Source organism: Populus nigra, chromosome 5, assembly GCF_951802175.1.
Source record: "Populus nigra chromosome 5, ddPopNigr1.1, whole genome shotgun sequence".
NCBI lineage: Eukaryota > Viridiplantae > Streptophyta > Magnoliopsida > Malpighiales > Salicaceae > Populus > Populus nigra.
Genome location: NC_084856.1, coordinates 375,060 through 391,554, shown reverse-complemented (window position 1 = coordinate 391,554; position 16,495 = coordinate 375,060). Strand labels below are relative to the sequence as shown.

Sequence of the window (16,495 nt, the reverse complement as noted above, 5' to 3'; positions counted from 1 at the left end):
AAGTGTGTCCTTTACCGTATTCTATGGTTACGTTCATGCTCCCTACCGATTGTTGATTTTGCTCTAATATTCAGCAAAATGAGTTTTGCTAGAAAAAAGAACAAGAAAGGAGAAAAGCAAAGGAATAAAGTGCAAGAAGAGCACAACTTTGAGGACGTGGGATTATGCTGCAAATACAGAGAAGAAAGAAATTGAATAGGAATTTCTACCTTAATCCTCGCAAACTGAGGACTAGATAGACACTGGCAGCAGTTTTTTTTATTACCTACAGCCTCTAGTTAGGAAGTTCCCTAATTTTCTTTTACCTTATTAATGTCAAGAGAACTTCTATTTTAGTTGCGCTATATCTTTTATGGGCTTAGCTGAATTTTTCTGCTCTTGCTGATAAAAGTCCTCTCAAAACAGAAAGAGATGAACTAAGTTGACTCGATGATCCATGAATTAGCCAAATAACTTGGTATCCTAGGTCCTTTTTCAAGTAAGATCTGAACCGTGTCTAACAAACATGATCTACTTCTCTTCTCCAGTAAATTTTTATCCATGAAAGAACCACGTGCCCCGACTCCTTTTCTATTTTAATAGAGTAATCAAATGATAATGCCTTTAATTCTCTGAGACAGACCAACAAAATATTCAAACAAATCCATGAATTGATCCATCCATCAAGATCAATAACCAGCAAATGAATTTTGCAAAGTTTTGGCAGTAACCAAGGCAATTACATATTTCACGATACTTTTAAAGGGCTGCCAAAAACCTCACAAGGCTACTGCCATTCCTTGCTAACTTAATCATTGCTGTGAATACCGGCATCCCGTAACCTGATCGAATCATACACAGAAAACCAAAATATAATTAAATTAACTCTATTACAAAGAACATTTTAAGCAAAAAAGAGGAGGACATGTCTTTGAACTTGTAGCTTCGATCACTGAAAGTAACAAGTCCAGTGCCCTTGAAGTCACAATTCCAGTGGTTTCTCCCATGCATTTGGTAATAAGCATTCATGGCATATGATGCATGTGCATGAAGCTTATCAGGTGCCAAACAGTCACCACTTACATAAATCTCTCTGCAATCCACGCCACCTGGTCCACAGAACAAATCCAGCACAGCTTGAAGCAATTTCTCATCAGCATGAGGTTTAGCTACACACCGAACTGAAGGACCACTTACTCCACTCGACATTTTCTCACCAAACCCTGATGTCCCTCCATTGCTACTACAAAACTGGCAGCTTAAATCCACAACATACAACTTAATTAGATCCATCTCCATTAAACATCCCAAAACTCCTCTCACTGACCCCTCCCTCTTTTTTATTCTCATTAAACAATGCAGACACAAATTTCTATAGATTTTCCTTGGGACTCATTGGTGTCCCTTTACTAGACTGTGCACGTTCAACCAACCTAGTATTATGAGTCTTTGCATTATCAGGTGTGGCAGCTGTCTCACCTGATTCACCCTTTGATGGCCACCCGGATTCTGATATGGTGATCTTAACCGTACGATTTCCAGACCCTAATGCAACAATAGCTGATCCAATAGCATCAACTTGTGCATCTAACATATTGTTGTACGCATATCCTTTAGGGTCGTGGACCCGGTAGCATCCCCTAGCAAGGCATACTCTAGGTCGACCGTACCAGGGTTATCCCTATAAGCAAAATAAGGGTAAGCATTGACCATATAAGGTGCACCCGTGTCAGCCAAAAAGCCTACAATTGAGGTCATAACAGGCATGAGTGTAGCGGCAAAATTTGAAACTGAAGGAGGGAATGAAGAAGCAAGAACTGCCATACTATGAGTGTGTGCACGTTGAAATAAAACATGCAAGTTTTGCATTGCATGGACAAGTGCATTTCGCTTCAGGTGATCAGGATCTGTTGTTAGATACTCATTACCAACAACAATGGCACAATGGAAGTGACAGGAATAAAGGACATCACACGATCGGTGAGCCATTCATCGGCAGCTGACGTATCAGTGCTGATATTTGCCACGTGGTAGTTTTCGACTGCTATGATGAGGTCAATTCTGGTGTTGGAAAATGCCTCTCCTCTAGGATTTCAGGGTCTGTGTCATAGATTTCGACCTTGTCAATGAGTACCCTTTTCGGTGATGGGAAGTTGTTTCCAAGAGTGCCGTAGCTTGCACCAACAGCAGAAACGTTTTGAAGTGGGCTGAGAATTACAAGGAGGAGAAGGGCAAGGACAGAGGCAGTAGCCATTTTGGTTCAATTGGGGTACTGGCCTGCTAACTAGTATGAGAATTTTGCTAGTATACAGGATTTATGCACCAATTTCTGATGGAAAATGTCATTGGAATTACTTGTCCTATCTATGTGCTATATGGATCAACAATTTTAGGTGCCAAAATAAGGGGAAATCTTGAACTGGGAAACAGAGTGATGCAAGAAATTCAAACTCCAGATCAAAAGGTGATTATGAGGGGGCCATTTGTGTTGGGTAGCAAATGATGGAGATAAAATCTGTGGGGGGATCCAATTGTAACTGAAGTTAAACGCATCTTGAATTATTTGGCTCGCATTTACACATGATGTAGCAATATCACACTGTGCTTGGGGTAGCTTTAGTTCTCGCATATAGGCTATGTTTTGTTGCGGTGCAACCTGTCACTTTACCGATTAGCCTTGGTTTAGAATCTTTATGCTCTCGTGGATGGTCAAATTCCTGCACCCGAATTTGGATTATTCTAAGATTTTCTTTCATGCTGTGGATTGGAGTTGGTGAATCTAGATCAAACAAGGTTAGAGAAACAGCTGTTTAGTAGAAAAGGTCAAGAATTGTGACTATGGACTCCTAGCTAATCTTCACTCATGCCAGGCTCTACTAACGGGAGCTTGACTACCTCTTGTACGAGTATGACGTGAAAAATTCTAATCTGAGCGCAAAAGATTCCTTATCTTTAAAAACGGATGTGTCAGCTCGGCACATTCCATTGCTTTCTCTGCAGTATACATATAGCAGAAAAAATTGCATCCCGCAGTTGCACAACACTCGATTAACCTATTGCTGCCAGAGTGCAGATGGAAAAGATACTGGGAGTCTGAAAAACTGTCCTCCACAATTGAAAAAAATAGCGGAAGCAGAGCAGTCTCGGCTTGGACCTTACAGTACTGGGTTTTTTCAAATAATTGCGTTGACATGATGCAGCAAGAGACTCCTCGCTCGTTTCCTTGAAACCCTCCCAATCCATCCACTTTTGCTGAAAAGAAATCGTAAGAGGAGATAGAATTCATCAATTAGCCCCCTCGCCTTTGCACTCTGTTGTTGGCTAGACAAACCTATATGAAATCCTCAAAGCCAAGCACAGATATCAACACCATCTTGGATCAAGCTGCTCAAATTGTTGGCAATATTCAACTCAAGAAAATCTTGGTTCCAACTAGTATGATACGAGGTTAGGAGGTGCCATTACATTGCTTTGGAGCCAACTGTGCCTCTTTGGTGGTAAAAGAAAAGAAACTAAGGCCCCGTTTGTTTGCTGGAAAGTAGTTTTTTTTTGGAAAATGAATTCTGGAAAAATGAATTCCAAAAAAGTATTTTCCGATGTTTGGTAGTGTAATGAAAAATAAGTTGGAAAACACTTTCCAGTATTTGGTTATGTCATGAAAAATGAGTAGAAAAATAACTTATTGATGTTTTATTTTTCTCAAGTTTATTAAAATAATGAGGAACAAATCTTACAAATTAAAAAGTTGAATGAGAATGAAATTAAAAAAAAATATAATTTCATAAATTATCTCAAATAAAATAAATAATAATCAAAATAATAGAGATTAAAAATAAAAAAATAAAAAAAAATAAAAGGTGAATAAATTAAAATAATAATAATTAACATTTCATAAATTATTTCAAATAAAATAAGTAACAATCAAAAGAATTAGGACCAAATTTGATAGATAAAAAATTTCAATAAAAAAATAATAAGAAAAAAACAAATAGCAATTATAAAAATAAAACCAAAATTAATATAAAAATTAAATTTTAAAAGATGGAATTGAAAAATAAATATTCAAAACAAATTATATATAGCAATCAAAAGTTTGAGGATCAAATTTGATATAATCAACAAATAATGACATTTCTAAATTTTTCACAACTTCCAGAAAATGTTTTCCGCCTAAATTTTTCAGGAAAACACTTTCCTGAAAACCAGGCCAAATTTTCCTTTGACTGGAAAGTGTTTTTCGTTGACCAACTTTTCTAATGGCAAACAAACATAGGAAAGTTTGGAAAGTGGTTTTCTGGAAAACAAACACAGCCAAAAAGAAAATCACTTTTCTGAAAACCAAACCAAATTTTTCTTTGACTAGAAAGTGTTTTTCGTTGACCGAAAAGTGTTTTCGTTGACTGGAAAGTATTTTCCGTTGACCAGAAAGTGTTTTTCATTGATCAATTTTTCTAATGGTATACAAACACATGAAAGTTTAGATAGTGATTTCCCGGAAAGTGAATTCCAGGAATCAAACATGACCTAAAAGATGTTACAATCATGTAAGTTACAATCGACGTGGACAACAGATGACTACAGTTTCTATGTACAAAACCTATGACTATTCTGTTCAGAGGAACCAGACTGAGCTACGGAGGGTGAAAGGAGTAGTTTGCTAGATTATATTGCTGTCTATGTATTTACGGAAAAACTCCTCCTCTTTGCAGTACCTGTAGATCACTTTGTAAACTTCAATCAAGAGTTTTGGAAATCGACGTGAAAAATAACTCTCAAATCCTTCTGGATGTGACCCTAATAATTCCTTAATCTCCTGGGGGAGTTCCCTATAGTGATGTGACTTGTTGCGTATGACCCGTAATAGGTCACGAATGGAGTCAAACTTATAACGCCTGTAGCGGCCAATGTTGTTAATAAATGCAGCTTCCATCTTTTCATCCCATTTCCCGTTCAATGCCATTGTTGCAGTGCTTTCTAATGTATCCAAGAGTTCCGATGCATTCTCCCTATCTTCCAGTTCCACTCGATCACTAACATCCTGGAGAAATGAGAGCCTTTTCTCAGAAGTCCAAAACAGGGGATGATTCAACACTTCCTGGGCTTTTGGCCTACAACATATACAAGGAATGCGTTATCACATGAAAATAATACTAACTGCTATTATCATTCATACAGCAAGGCTTCAACAGAAAGTTTTAGAATATAGGACTCTTCAAATTTCAAATAAACAAATAATTTAAGGACCATAAAAACTCTTTTCAGATTGAAAGTGTAGGACTGTCTTACCTCTTCTCTGGGTCGGGATCCAAGAGACAAGTGAAAAGATCCAGAGCTTCTGGTATATTCTCTACTAAGAATAGGTCCTTACGGTCATTGACAATATTGACATCACGTTCAATATTCTCGCCAAAAGGATGCTTACCCCCTGTAATACAGAAAAATAGAACACAGCCCAAACTAAACAAGTCTAATGCACGTGTTTGGCGTCCATGAAGTAGTTGTTCAGGTGCTTGCCAGCCTGAGCTCCCATAACCTACAATTAGTGACAACACAGAGAACAAAGGGAACAATTTAGAGCTAAACCTGCCTGCCTCCCTGCTTCATTAGAACATGCAAGCAAAGAGTGACAGTGGGTGAAAGCAGCAATGAGTCCATGATGAGTGATAATTATTCAGATAGTTAGATCAACAAAAAACTAGCATGCTTACCAGTTGGATGCTGGGTCAAGGAAGACATGTCCCCAAGTAGGCGCTTGCTAATGCCCATATCTGAAAGCTTTGCACAGAAAGATTTCTCGCTGATAATCAAAACATTCTGAGGCTTCATGTCCCGATGTACAATTCCAAGTTCATGCAAATGGGCAAGCCCAGAAACCACATCCCTGCAGAAATAAAGAGTTCTTCAAGTTTCATCCAGTTTCTTTGGTAATTTACTAATTGTTTTAGCTGATTCAAGGGTAGGGGCAGTGATGTCATATATTATAAAGTGCTAATGGTGTTTCTTTTCCCTTCTAAGAAAAGAGAGCGTTATTCAAGGAGTCCAAAACTCTGATCTCTGACCCAATTTAGAATGTCTAAGCAAAACATTATCGTGCAGATTATGCATTTTCTTTAAGCCCTTAACAGAAGTAGTCTGCAAAGAATAAAGCATATGCACTATCCATCTAAGGCAAAACCTTTATTCTTTAATTACTGTTCTTGAAGGGCAGACACGAATGGCATTATTAATCCTCTAACCAATCATCACCTTTAATGCCTATGTAAGGACTGCTAGAAATAAAAAGATAGGGAATATTAACTGACCTCATTAATTTTAACAACTGTACTGAAGGATAACCGTTGGCCTTCCACAATTCAACATTTCTGTTATGTTCATGCAATCGAACCATGTACTCAGGCAAGCGGTTGGAGTCCATATCCTTGGATGGTATTTGATTTTGGAAAGATTCAGAATTAACATAAATTAAGTCATTTAAGCTGCAGGTGCAGCGCTCCAACGCAAGATAAACAAAATCTTGATCATACTCCACCCCGTACCATCTAACAATATTTGGATGTTGATCAGAGGCAATAAGGTTCTGAATCTCTTTCAAAGCCACATCATGATGAGATTGCACCAGGCGCTTCACAGCCACATGACGCCCATCATAAATTCCCTCAAGCACAACTGTACCATTACTACCCTTAGCAATTTCTTTGTTGGAAACTAACAACTTGCCAATTCTACGACCATCTACTCGACCATCAACATGATCGGTAAAAGTCAATAACAAGTTCCTTTCATCTCTTTCAACACGTGGAAGTTCATTGGTTTCTCCAACCTTACTCTGAAGAGACAAATATTTCTGATTTTTCAGATTATTGGGATTACTCTTGTTGTTTCCTGATCTCCGATTTTTCTTCTTTTTTGGCATCCCAGATCGGGGTTGAAGTTCCTCAATAGGATTATTCAACTTGCCCTGTTTTCTGGATGCTAAAAATTTGTAAAAGATGAACCCCATAATTGACAAAACAGCTGTAATAAAAGGCCATAAATGAGACCTTGCTATATTTTCAGAAGATGGGGTTATAGCATTCACTGTGCCACTGTTTCCACTAAAAGGAGCCAATATCCCAGGGTTTTCCCCCTCAGATGTGGGCAATGCAAGCACAGGTATGTCTCCACTGGTGGGAAGAGCCGGCTGAAATCTAGGAACATGTCCGAAAGGAGGTTTGTCATATGGAACAGGAAGAAAGTTAGCTCCACCTCCTAGATGAGTAATTGCTACTTTATCAAATTCAAACATGCCGTGGTCACGAATTCGGAGGGCAACTGTCTTCTTCTGACAAGGCAATTGCCATTCAGTCTCATCTGTGTCCTCATTGGCATTCGGAGGCACCCCATCAAAAGAACTCTGAATCCCCTGACACCGGAATTCACCCTCAATATCTGCAAATGCCACATTCCATAATATCTCAGAAGAGTTTGGAGAATAGTGTTGCAGCACATAATCTGTCCTTGTGATGTAAACCAGATGCTTAAATGCTCCCAGATCAACATCACCAGATTCTACCAATTCTCCAGCATCTTTCGACAACATAACAGCATTCCCTTCAAAAACTTGAACCCCTACTTTCGAAGCAGAATTATCAAACTTATATGTGCGAACAACCCTTCCAGTCTTAGCATCAACAAGAAAAGCAGTAGTTTTTTTCAACCCCAACGTAATTTCTCCATCATCAGATATATGTGGCGTCATTCTAATATATTCATCAGCACTCAGTGAGAGTTTTCGCTGCACAAAAAGCAGTTACAGCAAATTAAGTAACAAAACCACTCATTCAGCAATGCAGCAGACCACTCAACAGACATTCATATCTTTCCATAAAAAACCCACGTCATAATTAACAATTAGCAAACTAAATCCTCGAAAAACTAAAGCCTAAAGCATCAAACAAATACAAGGTTAGGTTCGCATTACCATTTTTCCAAAGCGCTGGCTATGCACATAAAGTTCCCAATCATCTCCACAATCAATATAATACAAGTCCTTACTAAGCTCAGAACCATTATGCCTATCATCATCACTGCTAACTCTAGCTTGATAAGAAGAATAAATAGGTGATCCCGTCGGAAAAGACCATCGAGTTTTCCTTAAATTAGTATCCACCAAATGCACTGTCCCATCCAAAGCAGCCACAATCGCTACATCTTGTTGCCTACTACATCAAAATGAGTTAGATTTTAATAAAAAATTCAAAAAAATAACATAAAACCCATATGATCTGAGATTTACATACGGTGTTGGCGGCAGCAGAGGATCGAATAGCTTGGTGATCTGATTACTCTGATCAGAAAGGCAAAATTGAGAGATCAGCGGTGACAAGATCAGAAGTATCAATAGAAGAAATATCAAAGAGCGCTTCATCACTGCATTTGGGAATTTCGAACTCGATTTTTAGCTCGTGAATTGGGATTTTATTAGGTTTCTCTAATTTGGGGATTTTTTTTTATACGGAGAGAGAGAGGCGGACGGACAGTATGATTTCATTTTTACTCGCGGCGGCGAGGATTTACAAGTATTTAATAGTTGGCGCTGGTAGTGATTATTAGGTGTAGAGCGGACTATGAGCTTATGGTGAACTTATCCATTATAAAGAAAATTATGTAATTTATCAAGGAATATATTCACACACAAAAAGACCATAAAAATGTATCCAATAAATTGATTATTCAAAAAATAAAATAAAATTCAATCTACATTTTAGAGCAATTTCATTCAATTAATTTTTAATTTTTGTTTCACTAATTTAATTCAAACTCGCTTTAAATCAATAAATTATTAAGTTTACTAGCCAAATTAATTGAAATTTTAATTATAACTGGGAATCGATGGTGATGCTATGTAATTAAATTTTTTTAAAAGAGAAATACTATGTAAAAATGTCACAAGAATTCTGTAACCTTGTGGATTCCCCAAGCGCGCTTAAAGAATCATCATGGAAGTTCAGCAAAATAATTAGTGAATACACATGGTGTGTGAATACTGCAAACTGCAAACTAGGATGTGTGTGCTTGTGATTTGAAGCTGAACTTGAGTTTCTTGTTTTAGGCTCGGCAAGAATACGAGTAAACTTGAATCCTGCTAATTTCATGCCGCTAAACTGGATCAAACACTTTCTACTTCAAAAAAAAAGAGAGAGAACTCTTCTCCCTTGATATTGAAGGGGTTATGGGAGAGAAAGAAAACGGTAATGGCTAGGAAGTACTCTTGCCCTCCCTAGCAGATGATGCAGGGAATGATCTTCTGACAAGGAGGGCAAAGTAAATGCATAATGATGGATGAGAAGATCTGGGACGGCTAGATAGTGATCGTCCAAAGTAACTTGGGCTGCTTAATCCTCCATGCATGTGGTTTGTTTCCCTAAATTAGAAATTCAGTAAAGAAGAAGGAACTCTCAAGTGATTTGTTATTCTTTAACAGAGATGGTCGCAACATTCTAACAAGCATTGTTTTTGAAGTGGAAGCTTCAGGCTTGGAGTCTGAATAGCATTATTAACATGCTAATATTTGACAAATGTGTTCCTCATCATCGGATGTCAATACGAGATCACCATTTGGTTAGTACAAAGACTAACAAACCTTGGTACGAAACAAAAAAGAAAAAAAGAGCAATCATCTAAGCTTCATAAACTTTGCACTCCTCATCAGCTGGGTTTGTCTTGCAGAAATCCTCCAATGGGTCTCCACTTCCTGCTGCAGCCACTCCTGGCCACTTGTTGGCTACAAGATGTGCTAAATCAACGACCCTTTGGCTGAAAACAGAAATCATATCATTATAGTTAGGATACTCTTGCTAGTTTATAAAGGATCCAAGTGTTGATGTAAATTCTGTTCCAGGCAAGCTGGATATAGGATTGTATGCTTAATATTTAACTTCATGATGCCAAATGAGAATTATGGTGAGTGTCAAGTTAGTTCAGGATTCTGACCTGTATCCCCATTCATTGTCATACCAGGCGACAACCTTGATCATATCATCTCCCATGACCATGGTCAATGAAGAGTCAATGGTTGAAGAAACATCAGAGCATCGGAAGTCAACAGACACAAGAGGAACATCACACACATCCAATACACCCTTCAATGGTCCCTCAGCCGCCTTTCTGAAGGCTCCATTGACATCTTCTGCTGTAATGCCCTTCTTCTCAACATTCACAACAAGGTCAACAACTGAAACATTGGGTGTCGGGACACGGAGTGCGATGCCATTGAGCTTGCCCTTGAGCTGAGGCAGCACAAGAGATACAGCTTTGGCTGCACCAGTGCTTGTTGGGACTATGTTCAATGCTGCAGCCCTGGCTCTCCTCAAGTCACGGTGTGAAGCATCCAAGAGCCTCTGGTTAGTACAAAAAATTAATCTTTCATAGTTTCAATGTCAAACTAAGTAGGTTATAACACTATATCAGCAGAGCACTGAATTCTTAACGGTTACCTGATCTCCAGTGTAGGAGTGAGTTGTTGTCATTGTTCCCTTGACAATGCCTGCCAAAATAATCACACAATTACTCAAGTTTCCCTCATATGCATCTAGATTTTTAACACTGATTATGAATGAATTCATACCGAATTCCTCATCCATGACCTTCACAAAGGGAGCCAGACAATTTGTGGTGCAAGAAGCATTACTGCAAACAGTAGAATTTTATCAACTTACAATTTATCATATGCAGTCCAATGAATAATCCAGAATAATAGGGGTACTTGCTTTTTTGTACGCAGAATTATTTAAAATACCAACCTTATAATGTTGGCAACCTCATGGTCGTAGTCCTTTTCGTTAACACCAACAACATAGGTTGGGATATCGGCGCCTTTGGCTGGAGCAGTGATGATAACTTTCTTAGCACCAGCTTGAATATGTTTCCCAGCACCAGGGCCATCCACAAAAACTCCGGTTCCCTGCATAATTCAGTTCAACAATATGATTATCTTACAAAGAGTTGCCACAAAACTTACAAGTCCACTTCAGAAGGGAGAGAATTGAGAGCACAGCTTACCTCAATAACAATGTCTATTCCGAGCTCAGCCCATGGAAGCTTAAGAGGGTCTCTGTTGGAAACAACCTTAATGGGCTTGCCATCAACACTGATGGTCTCGTTGTCCACAATTTTCACCTCTGCTTTGAAAGTTCCAAGCATTGAATCATATTTCAACAAGTGGGAAGCCTGTTTGTTGCACAAGATTCTTAGTTGATTTCTCAATTAATTAATGAAAGTTAATTCTCCGAAATTTAGACAATTAAGATATATACAGTAGTTTGCTTACGTTCTTGACACCACCGCTGTCATTGACAACAATTACATCAAGGGGAGAGTCTTTGCGACCATGCCAGCATCGCAGGAAGTTCCTGCCAATGCGTCCAAATCCGTTGATAGCCACCTTTAATTTGGCCACAGTTTCTGCCCTAACAGGAGTTGACACTGCAACCTAATTTTAGAGAAAATATCCAGTACAAAATTAATCAAGTATATGGTACGCTGGAGATACATAAAGCTCTACTTCCAAATACTAAGTTTATCGCTAAAATAAAGCAATCAAACTAGTCAAGCTGTAGCCTCATATTATCAGCATGTCACCTTTACAGGAGAGATTTCAAGTTCAAATTTCCTTCCCCAAGCTATCACACTATCAAGAAGATATAATCATGCACAATTATACAACTGCAATGAAGAATTTTCAGGTGGAACTACATATTGTTAAAGCAAAATATAATTACGAGGTATGTTCTAATGATCATTGAAAGGAATGTTAAGAAAGCTAGCAGGCATAGTTTAGCAAACCTTGGGAGCAAGTTGGGAAGCCACCACATCAAAGAAGGATCCCTCACTAGCGTTCTTGGCATATGTTACACATGAACTGGCTCGAAGCCCAGAAAACTCAGCCACTTCTAGCCTCTGCATATCCAAATATATTCAAAATATCACATAGAAGAGAGCAACATAGAGCACTTGCTAGGATGCACTAGTGTGTATGTAAAAGCATAGAGAGAGAGAGAGAGAGAGAGAGAGAGAGAGAGAGAGAGTGAGAAACCTTTAAGGAGCTTTGAGTGGGGAAAGAGTGGTTGATCTTGGAGGGAAGTCTTGTATTGGCAGGGATTCTTGAAGAGGCAAGAGCTGCGTGGGTAGCCATGGCTGCAACTAAAGCTAAAGAGAGCCACTTCTTGGCTATATATAGTTCAACTCGCTTTATCAGTTTTTCTCATTTTACAATTCCTTGATATTTTTTCCATTTTTTTTTTAAAAAAATTATGGTCGCAACTTAGTTGAAAGAACGAGTGGTGAGAATGGTGCATGAGGATGTATGGGATAAGATGATAATTGAGCTTGTAATGTGAGAGTCTCGACCACAGATTGTGCACCCTTTTGTATTTTCTTGACTGCTCTCTTCACCGTTGTAATATCAGACCCTTTAATTGCAAAGGTATTAAACCCGTCATGTGATTCATTCAGTCCAAAACTTGGGTTATAAGTTAGTTAAAACTATATCCTTTCCATATTTAAAATAAAAAAGTTAAAATGACTTGGTTTTAAAAAATAATAATTAAAGACCGATTAATCAAGGCTTAAAAATATTAAACACGTCATATAATCTGGTTTCAAAACTGCTTTAGAAAGGTTTCGAGTCAAATAGATCCTGAATTGACCCCGACTGGGTTTAATACAACTGCTTGATAGCCACTAATTTGCTGAGTGAGAAATGCTGTGTACCCCGTGGGCCACATCATGAGTAGAAATGGCCCACATTCAGGCTCCCATCCAGTAGATCTTTCCTGGGAATTTTTCTGGTTAATAGGGAAAGTCACTCTGCATGGTGGAGAACACTGGAAAATATAAAATATCTATGTGGATGAAGGTCAGAAAGAAAGAACAACTGCATGGACGTCTCAAATAGAGATTCCTATCTAAGAGTTTTCTGAGGCAGGGATTAGTCTATGCAATATTTTCAGAAAAAAAATATGAAAGGAAACAAATCATTTGACTTGATGCAGCAATCATTAGTAGCATAGAGCCCTGGTCTTCGGAGAGTAAACAGCTCATATCATTTAGTATTATGGGAGACCTGCCTAGCACAAATGGCAACGCCAGTCCTTGACAGGAGGAGGGGACTGAAGAAGGCACCGCAGAGTGCAGATTATTTTCCCTGCTTCATATGCTGTCAAGCAATCCATATGTTGGTTGCTTGAACACTCCACAAATTTAGCAACATGACTGACTCACAGTCTGAAATCAAATCACGCAGGTTTTGTATCATACAAAGAGTGCCCAAATTTTTCTAAAGTACTGAATATAACCTCTCCGAAGAACATGTTAACTATCAAGCATTTTTGAAAAAAAAAAAATCCCAGGACATGAGGAATTTGGCTCAAGGATAGGGCTATAGAATCCAGTGTGACCCCTGGGCACATAACATTGGAGAGTTCTAGTTATAGCAGCACAGCTGTAGTGAAAAAAACAGCTCCTCATATAAGGAAATAAAAAAAGCTGGAATGTTACTGTATATAACTCGAGTACAATACTTGATCAGCGTAATCTAACTGAACCGATCACGCAAAATTACATGTACCCACACCAGGCGCCGTCACAGTGGAACTGTTCATTGAAAAGAAGAGAACAAAGAAAGATCAGTTCAACCGCTATTAATTATCAGTATGGAAATTACTGGTAGTGGAGACCAGGTAGACTGCCGCGTAGACAGAGGTAGCTCATATGGCAGCTTCAATGTCATCAGAATGCACACTTGCTCCATTTGGGGCATCTTCTGATCGGAGTTGAGAGGAAACATCATCAATGGCCGAGTTCAGTTGTTCAATCTTCTCAGCTAATATTTTTCGAGTTTTCTGGAAATCAAGAAAATACAAACACTGTCTGTCATTATGCTGATCATAAAATGTCAGGCACGCAACGCACTCGATGTGATGGTGCCAAGGAATCAATTACGCATTGTATGTCAAACCAGAGACAAAAGCAAAAATAATCAAACTCCTAAGGAATCTAATCTGCATAACTATTTTGGGACAATGATCAGCAAATGCTATGACATGGCAGCAATGAGCTGAAAAGTAAATTTTCCAGGACAACGATCAACAAATACTTTCATAGAGTAGCAACGACTTGAAAGGTAAGTAGGAAGTGAGTCTGGATCACAAAGATCATTAATGAATAAAGAAACGGGGATAGCAAAAAGCGACATAAAAGAATCGAAAAAACACAAGGCAAGGTTGAATCTAAAGTGTTAAAATGCCAAAAATTGATTACGAACAGAGAGAATCAAAAACTAAAGCACACCTCCAGAGCTTTTTCTTCATCATAGATGAATTTGGGCAGCTTCCTCATAAGATCCTTCCGGTCAGTGCCAGCTAATGCCTTGCTGATCTATACAGAAGCATAAGAAACAAGATTCACTTGCAAAATGACTTGTAAAATTCTCTTCAACTATCCTATAAGAAGCACACACCGCTTAGTTGAAAGAGATAAGAAAAATAAGGAAAAAATTAACAAGACCTGAGGAGCATATACACATCCAAGAGCACCAACTATAAGTCCTCCCAAAACAAAGCCACCAACAAAAATGCTTGCATTGCTTGGCCTTCTTCCTCCATCACTGTGAAAACACAGGCAAACAAGCAATTCTCAGCTAAATTTATAGTAATTCTTCTATTTCCATCAAAGCAATTGTGCGGTACCTATAAGCAGCATTAGCAGCAGCTTGGACTGTGAGTGAGCTTCTGGTTATGGAGTTAGTTATTCGCAGTTTTCCAGGACCACTACTCAAGGCGCGTTTGTCCAACGGCTTTATAGAAGAAGAAGACAACGCTAACAGAAATAAATAAATAATATAATCATTATTTTCATTTACAAATGCTGTGTGCCAAACAAAGGAAGCCATGGGAATATCTAGCCACCTCGAATAAACCTAATTATACAGAAAATCGAATTGAAGTAAGCGAAAAATGAAGACTACAAACCTGGAGATAGGTGGAGTCCTTGAGGATTTCTGGTTAGAATTAAAGGATTCCAAAGAATAGCAGTAGCAGCAGCCATTGTTGTTGATGTTTCTCTTGAAGCTCCAAAAGAAGAAGATGATGAAGAAGAAATTGAAGTGCAGGAGCAGGTGATGGTTTGATTTTGACTCCGCTCGATGATATCTAAGCTTCTTCTTCGTTTATCACGACGACTCCCGTGATTTGTAGCTAGAGGAGTTACGTTTTAACACCAGCCAATATGATGAAGATGATGGCCTTGCGCTTACCACACCGTTGGATTGTTTCATGGTATTTAAGAAAATTGAAATGCCGTTTTTTCTTAAGCTTAATATCGTTTTGAGTTCCTCGATGACATGGCGTTTGGCTTGGGATCCGGAGATAAGGACTCTTTTTTTGGGTAGTAAATTAGCTTGTCAAAATTAGTTAATTAATTAATTCATGTAGTATCACATATAATTAAGTAATAATAACAATAATTATCAAATCATAAAATCATCAACTCCTATACTAACATTATAGAATATTCTAAATGACTATTATTAGGGATGATGATTTTCGGTTTGGTTTGGTTTTTATATAAAAAAAACCAAATTAATTTTTTTAAAAAAAACCAAAACCGAACCGAAATCAGTTCAAACTGACCGGTTTTGGTTCGGTTTTTTTGTAAAAACCAGTTCAAACAGGTTTTGGCTCGATTTTTTCTGGTTTTGGCTCAGTTTTTTTCGGGTTTTTTCTGGTTTGGGTTCGGTTCTGTTTTTTCAATTTTAGGCTTATAAAACTGAAACTGAATCGAACCGGTCGGTTTTTTTAAAATTTTAATCTGTTTAATCTGTTTTTTTCAAGGTTCGGTTTTTTCAGTGTTTTTTTCCAGTTTTCTAGGTTTAATCGGTTTTTTGATTTTTTTACTCACCCCTAATAACTATTATGTAAATCTACAGCACAGTTGAAAATTAAAATATTATAATTTTTTCATGTTCATAATGTTACATAAAATTTTATTAATTAACAAATAATAAACTTGAAACAAACGAATAAATTAGTGTGTAAAGTCGGCTTAAGATAAATAATATCCTTGAACAAAACTATAAATGAAGCATTTTAAAATATTTTATTATTATTTATATGTATATTTGATAATTAAAGCCTTTAGCAATTCCATTTCATACTTGAGGCTTTTTGTTTAATGGATGTAATTTTTATTTTATAAAACATAATTGATAAATATATCTTACTTTTTCTTGAGTTTTTTTTTTTTTTATATCAAGTGGAGGCTTTAGACCATTATCCAAGTGATATTTAGCTTCAATCAGCTTTGCTAGCGTGTGTCATGTAAACTAAACTAATCTTGTTATCTTTATCTTTTTTATTATTTTTCGTATATTCATTAAGATCATTACCATCTAAACAATTATTAATGGTGCTAGTAGTACCAACATCAATATTATGAATATTAGTACTATGATTAATACCAACATCAATATTATTAATAT

At 37.6% G+C, this 16,495-nt stretch overlaps 3 protein-coding genes and 1 pseudogene across 4 annotated transcripts; all 4 read right to left on the bottom strand.

Annotated features, from left to right (window-relative positions):
- Nucleotides 1-855: 855 nt before the first annotated feature.
- On the bottom strand, nucleotides 856-2,233 carry LOC133694193 (glucan endo-1,3-beta-glucosidase 12-like; annotated as a pseudogene).
- Nucleotides 2,234-4,396: 2,163 nt separating this feature from the next.
- LOC133694633 (serine/threonine-protein kinase/endoribonuclease IRE1b) lies at nucleotides 4,397-8,641 on the bottom strand. 2 transcript variants are annotated; one of them, XM_062116242.1, is made up of 6 exons: nucleotides 8,259-8,641; nucleotides 7,940-8,180; nucleotides 6,282-7,753; nucleotides 5,688-5,860; nucleotides 5,266-5,512; nucleotides 4,397-5,087 (listed from the first exon to the last, which is right to left on the bottom strand). In XM_062116242.1, the coding sequence occupies exons 1-6, from the start codon at nucleotides 8,384-8,386 to the stop codon at nucleotides 4,637-4,639; spliced, it is 2,712 nt and encodes a 903-aa protein (XP_061972226.1). In that variant the 5' UTR covers nucleotides 8,387-8,641; the 3' UTR covers nucleotides 4,397-4,636. The 2 variants fall into 2 exon arrangements, with proteins under 2 accessions (XP_061972226.1, XP_061972227.1); XM_062116243.1 differs by having other exon boundaries at nucleotides 7,940-8,177; nucleotides 8,259-8,640.
- A 758-nt stretch (nucleotides 8,642-9,399) lies between these two features.
- LOC133694634 (glyceraldehyde-3-phosphate dehydrogenase B, chloroplastic) lies at nucleotides 9,400-12,214 on the bottom strand. Its single transcript, XM_062116244.1, has 9 exons — nucleotides 12,053-12,214; nucleotides 11,803-11,916; nucleotides 11,288-11,449; nucleotides 11,020-11,187; nucleotides 10,761-10,921; nucleotides 10,586-10,647; nucleotides 10,455-10,504; nucleotides 9,952-10,358; nucleotides 9,400-9,774 (listed from the first exon to the last, which is right to left on the bottom strand). The coding sequence occupies exons 1-9, from the start codon at nucleotides 12,149-12,151 to the stop codon at nucleotides 9,639-9,641; spliced, it is 1,359 nt and encodes a 452-aa protein (XP_061972228.1). The 5' UTR covers nucleotides 12,152-12,214; the 3' UTR covers nucleotides 9,400-9,638.
- A 1,251-nt stretch (nucleotides 12,215-13,465) lies between these two features.
- LOC133694635 (uncharacterized) lies at nucleotides 13,466-15,294 on the bottom strand. The gene is made up of 5 exons (XM_062116245.1): nucleotides 14,988-15,294; nucleotides 14,706-14,835; nucleotides 14,524-14,623; nucleotides 14,308-14,394; nucleotides 13,466-13,859 (listed from the first exon to the last, which is right to left on the bottom strand). Exons 1-5 carry the CDS (start codon nucleotides 15,061-15,063, stop codon nucleotides 13,725-13,727), a joined length of 528 nt encoding a protein of 175 aa, XP_061972229.1. The 5' UTR covers nucleotides 15,064-15,294; the 3' UTR covers nucleotides 13,466-13,724.
- Nucleotides 15,295-16,495: the final 1,201 nt, after the last annotated feature.

Coding starts and splice junctions, on each gene's coding strand:
- LOC133694634 (XM_062116244.1), bottom strand. CDS start 12,151: ATGGCTACCCACGCAGCTCTTGCCTCTTCAAGAATCCCTGCCAATACA. Junction 11,188..11,287: donor ACAGCGGTGGTGTCAAGAAC/GTAAGCAAACTA, acceptor TGCAACAAACAG/GCTTCCCACTTGTTGAAATA. Junction 10,648..10,760: donor GAGGTTGCCAACATTATAAG/GTTGGTATTTTA, acceptor TACTGTTTGCAG/TAATGCTTCTTGCACCACAA.
- LOC133694633 (XM_062116242.1), bottom strand. CDS start 8,386: ATGAAGCGCTCTTTGATATTTCTTCTATTGATACTTCTGATCTTGTCA. Junction 8,181..8,258: donor CCTCTGCTGCCGCCAACACC/GTATGTAAATCT, acceptor ATTTTGATGTAG/TAGGCAACAAGATGTAGCGA. Junction 5,513..5,687: donor CTTGACCCAGCATCCAACTG/GTAAGCATGCTA, acceptor CACTAATTGTAG/GTTATGGGAGCTCAGGCTGG.
- LOC133694635 (XM_062116245.1), bottom strand. CDS start 15,063: ATGGCTGCTGCTACTGCTATTCTTTGGAATCCTTTAATTCTAACCAGA. Junction 14,836..14,987: donor AGGACTCCACCTATCTCCAG/GTTTGTAGTCTT, acceptor TATTTCTGTTAG/CGTTGTCTTCTTCTTCTATA. Junction 13,860..14,307: donor ATGAAGAAAAAGCTCTGGAG/GTGTGCTTTAGT, acceptor CTTGATTTCCAG/AAAACTCGAAAAATATTAGC.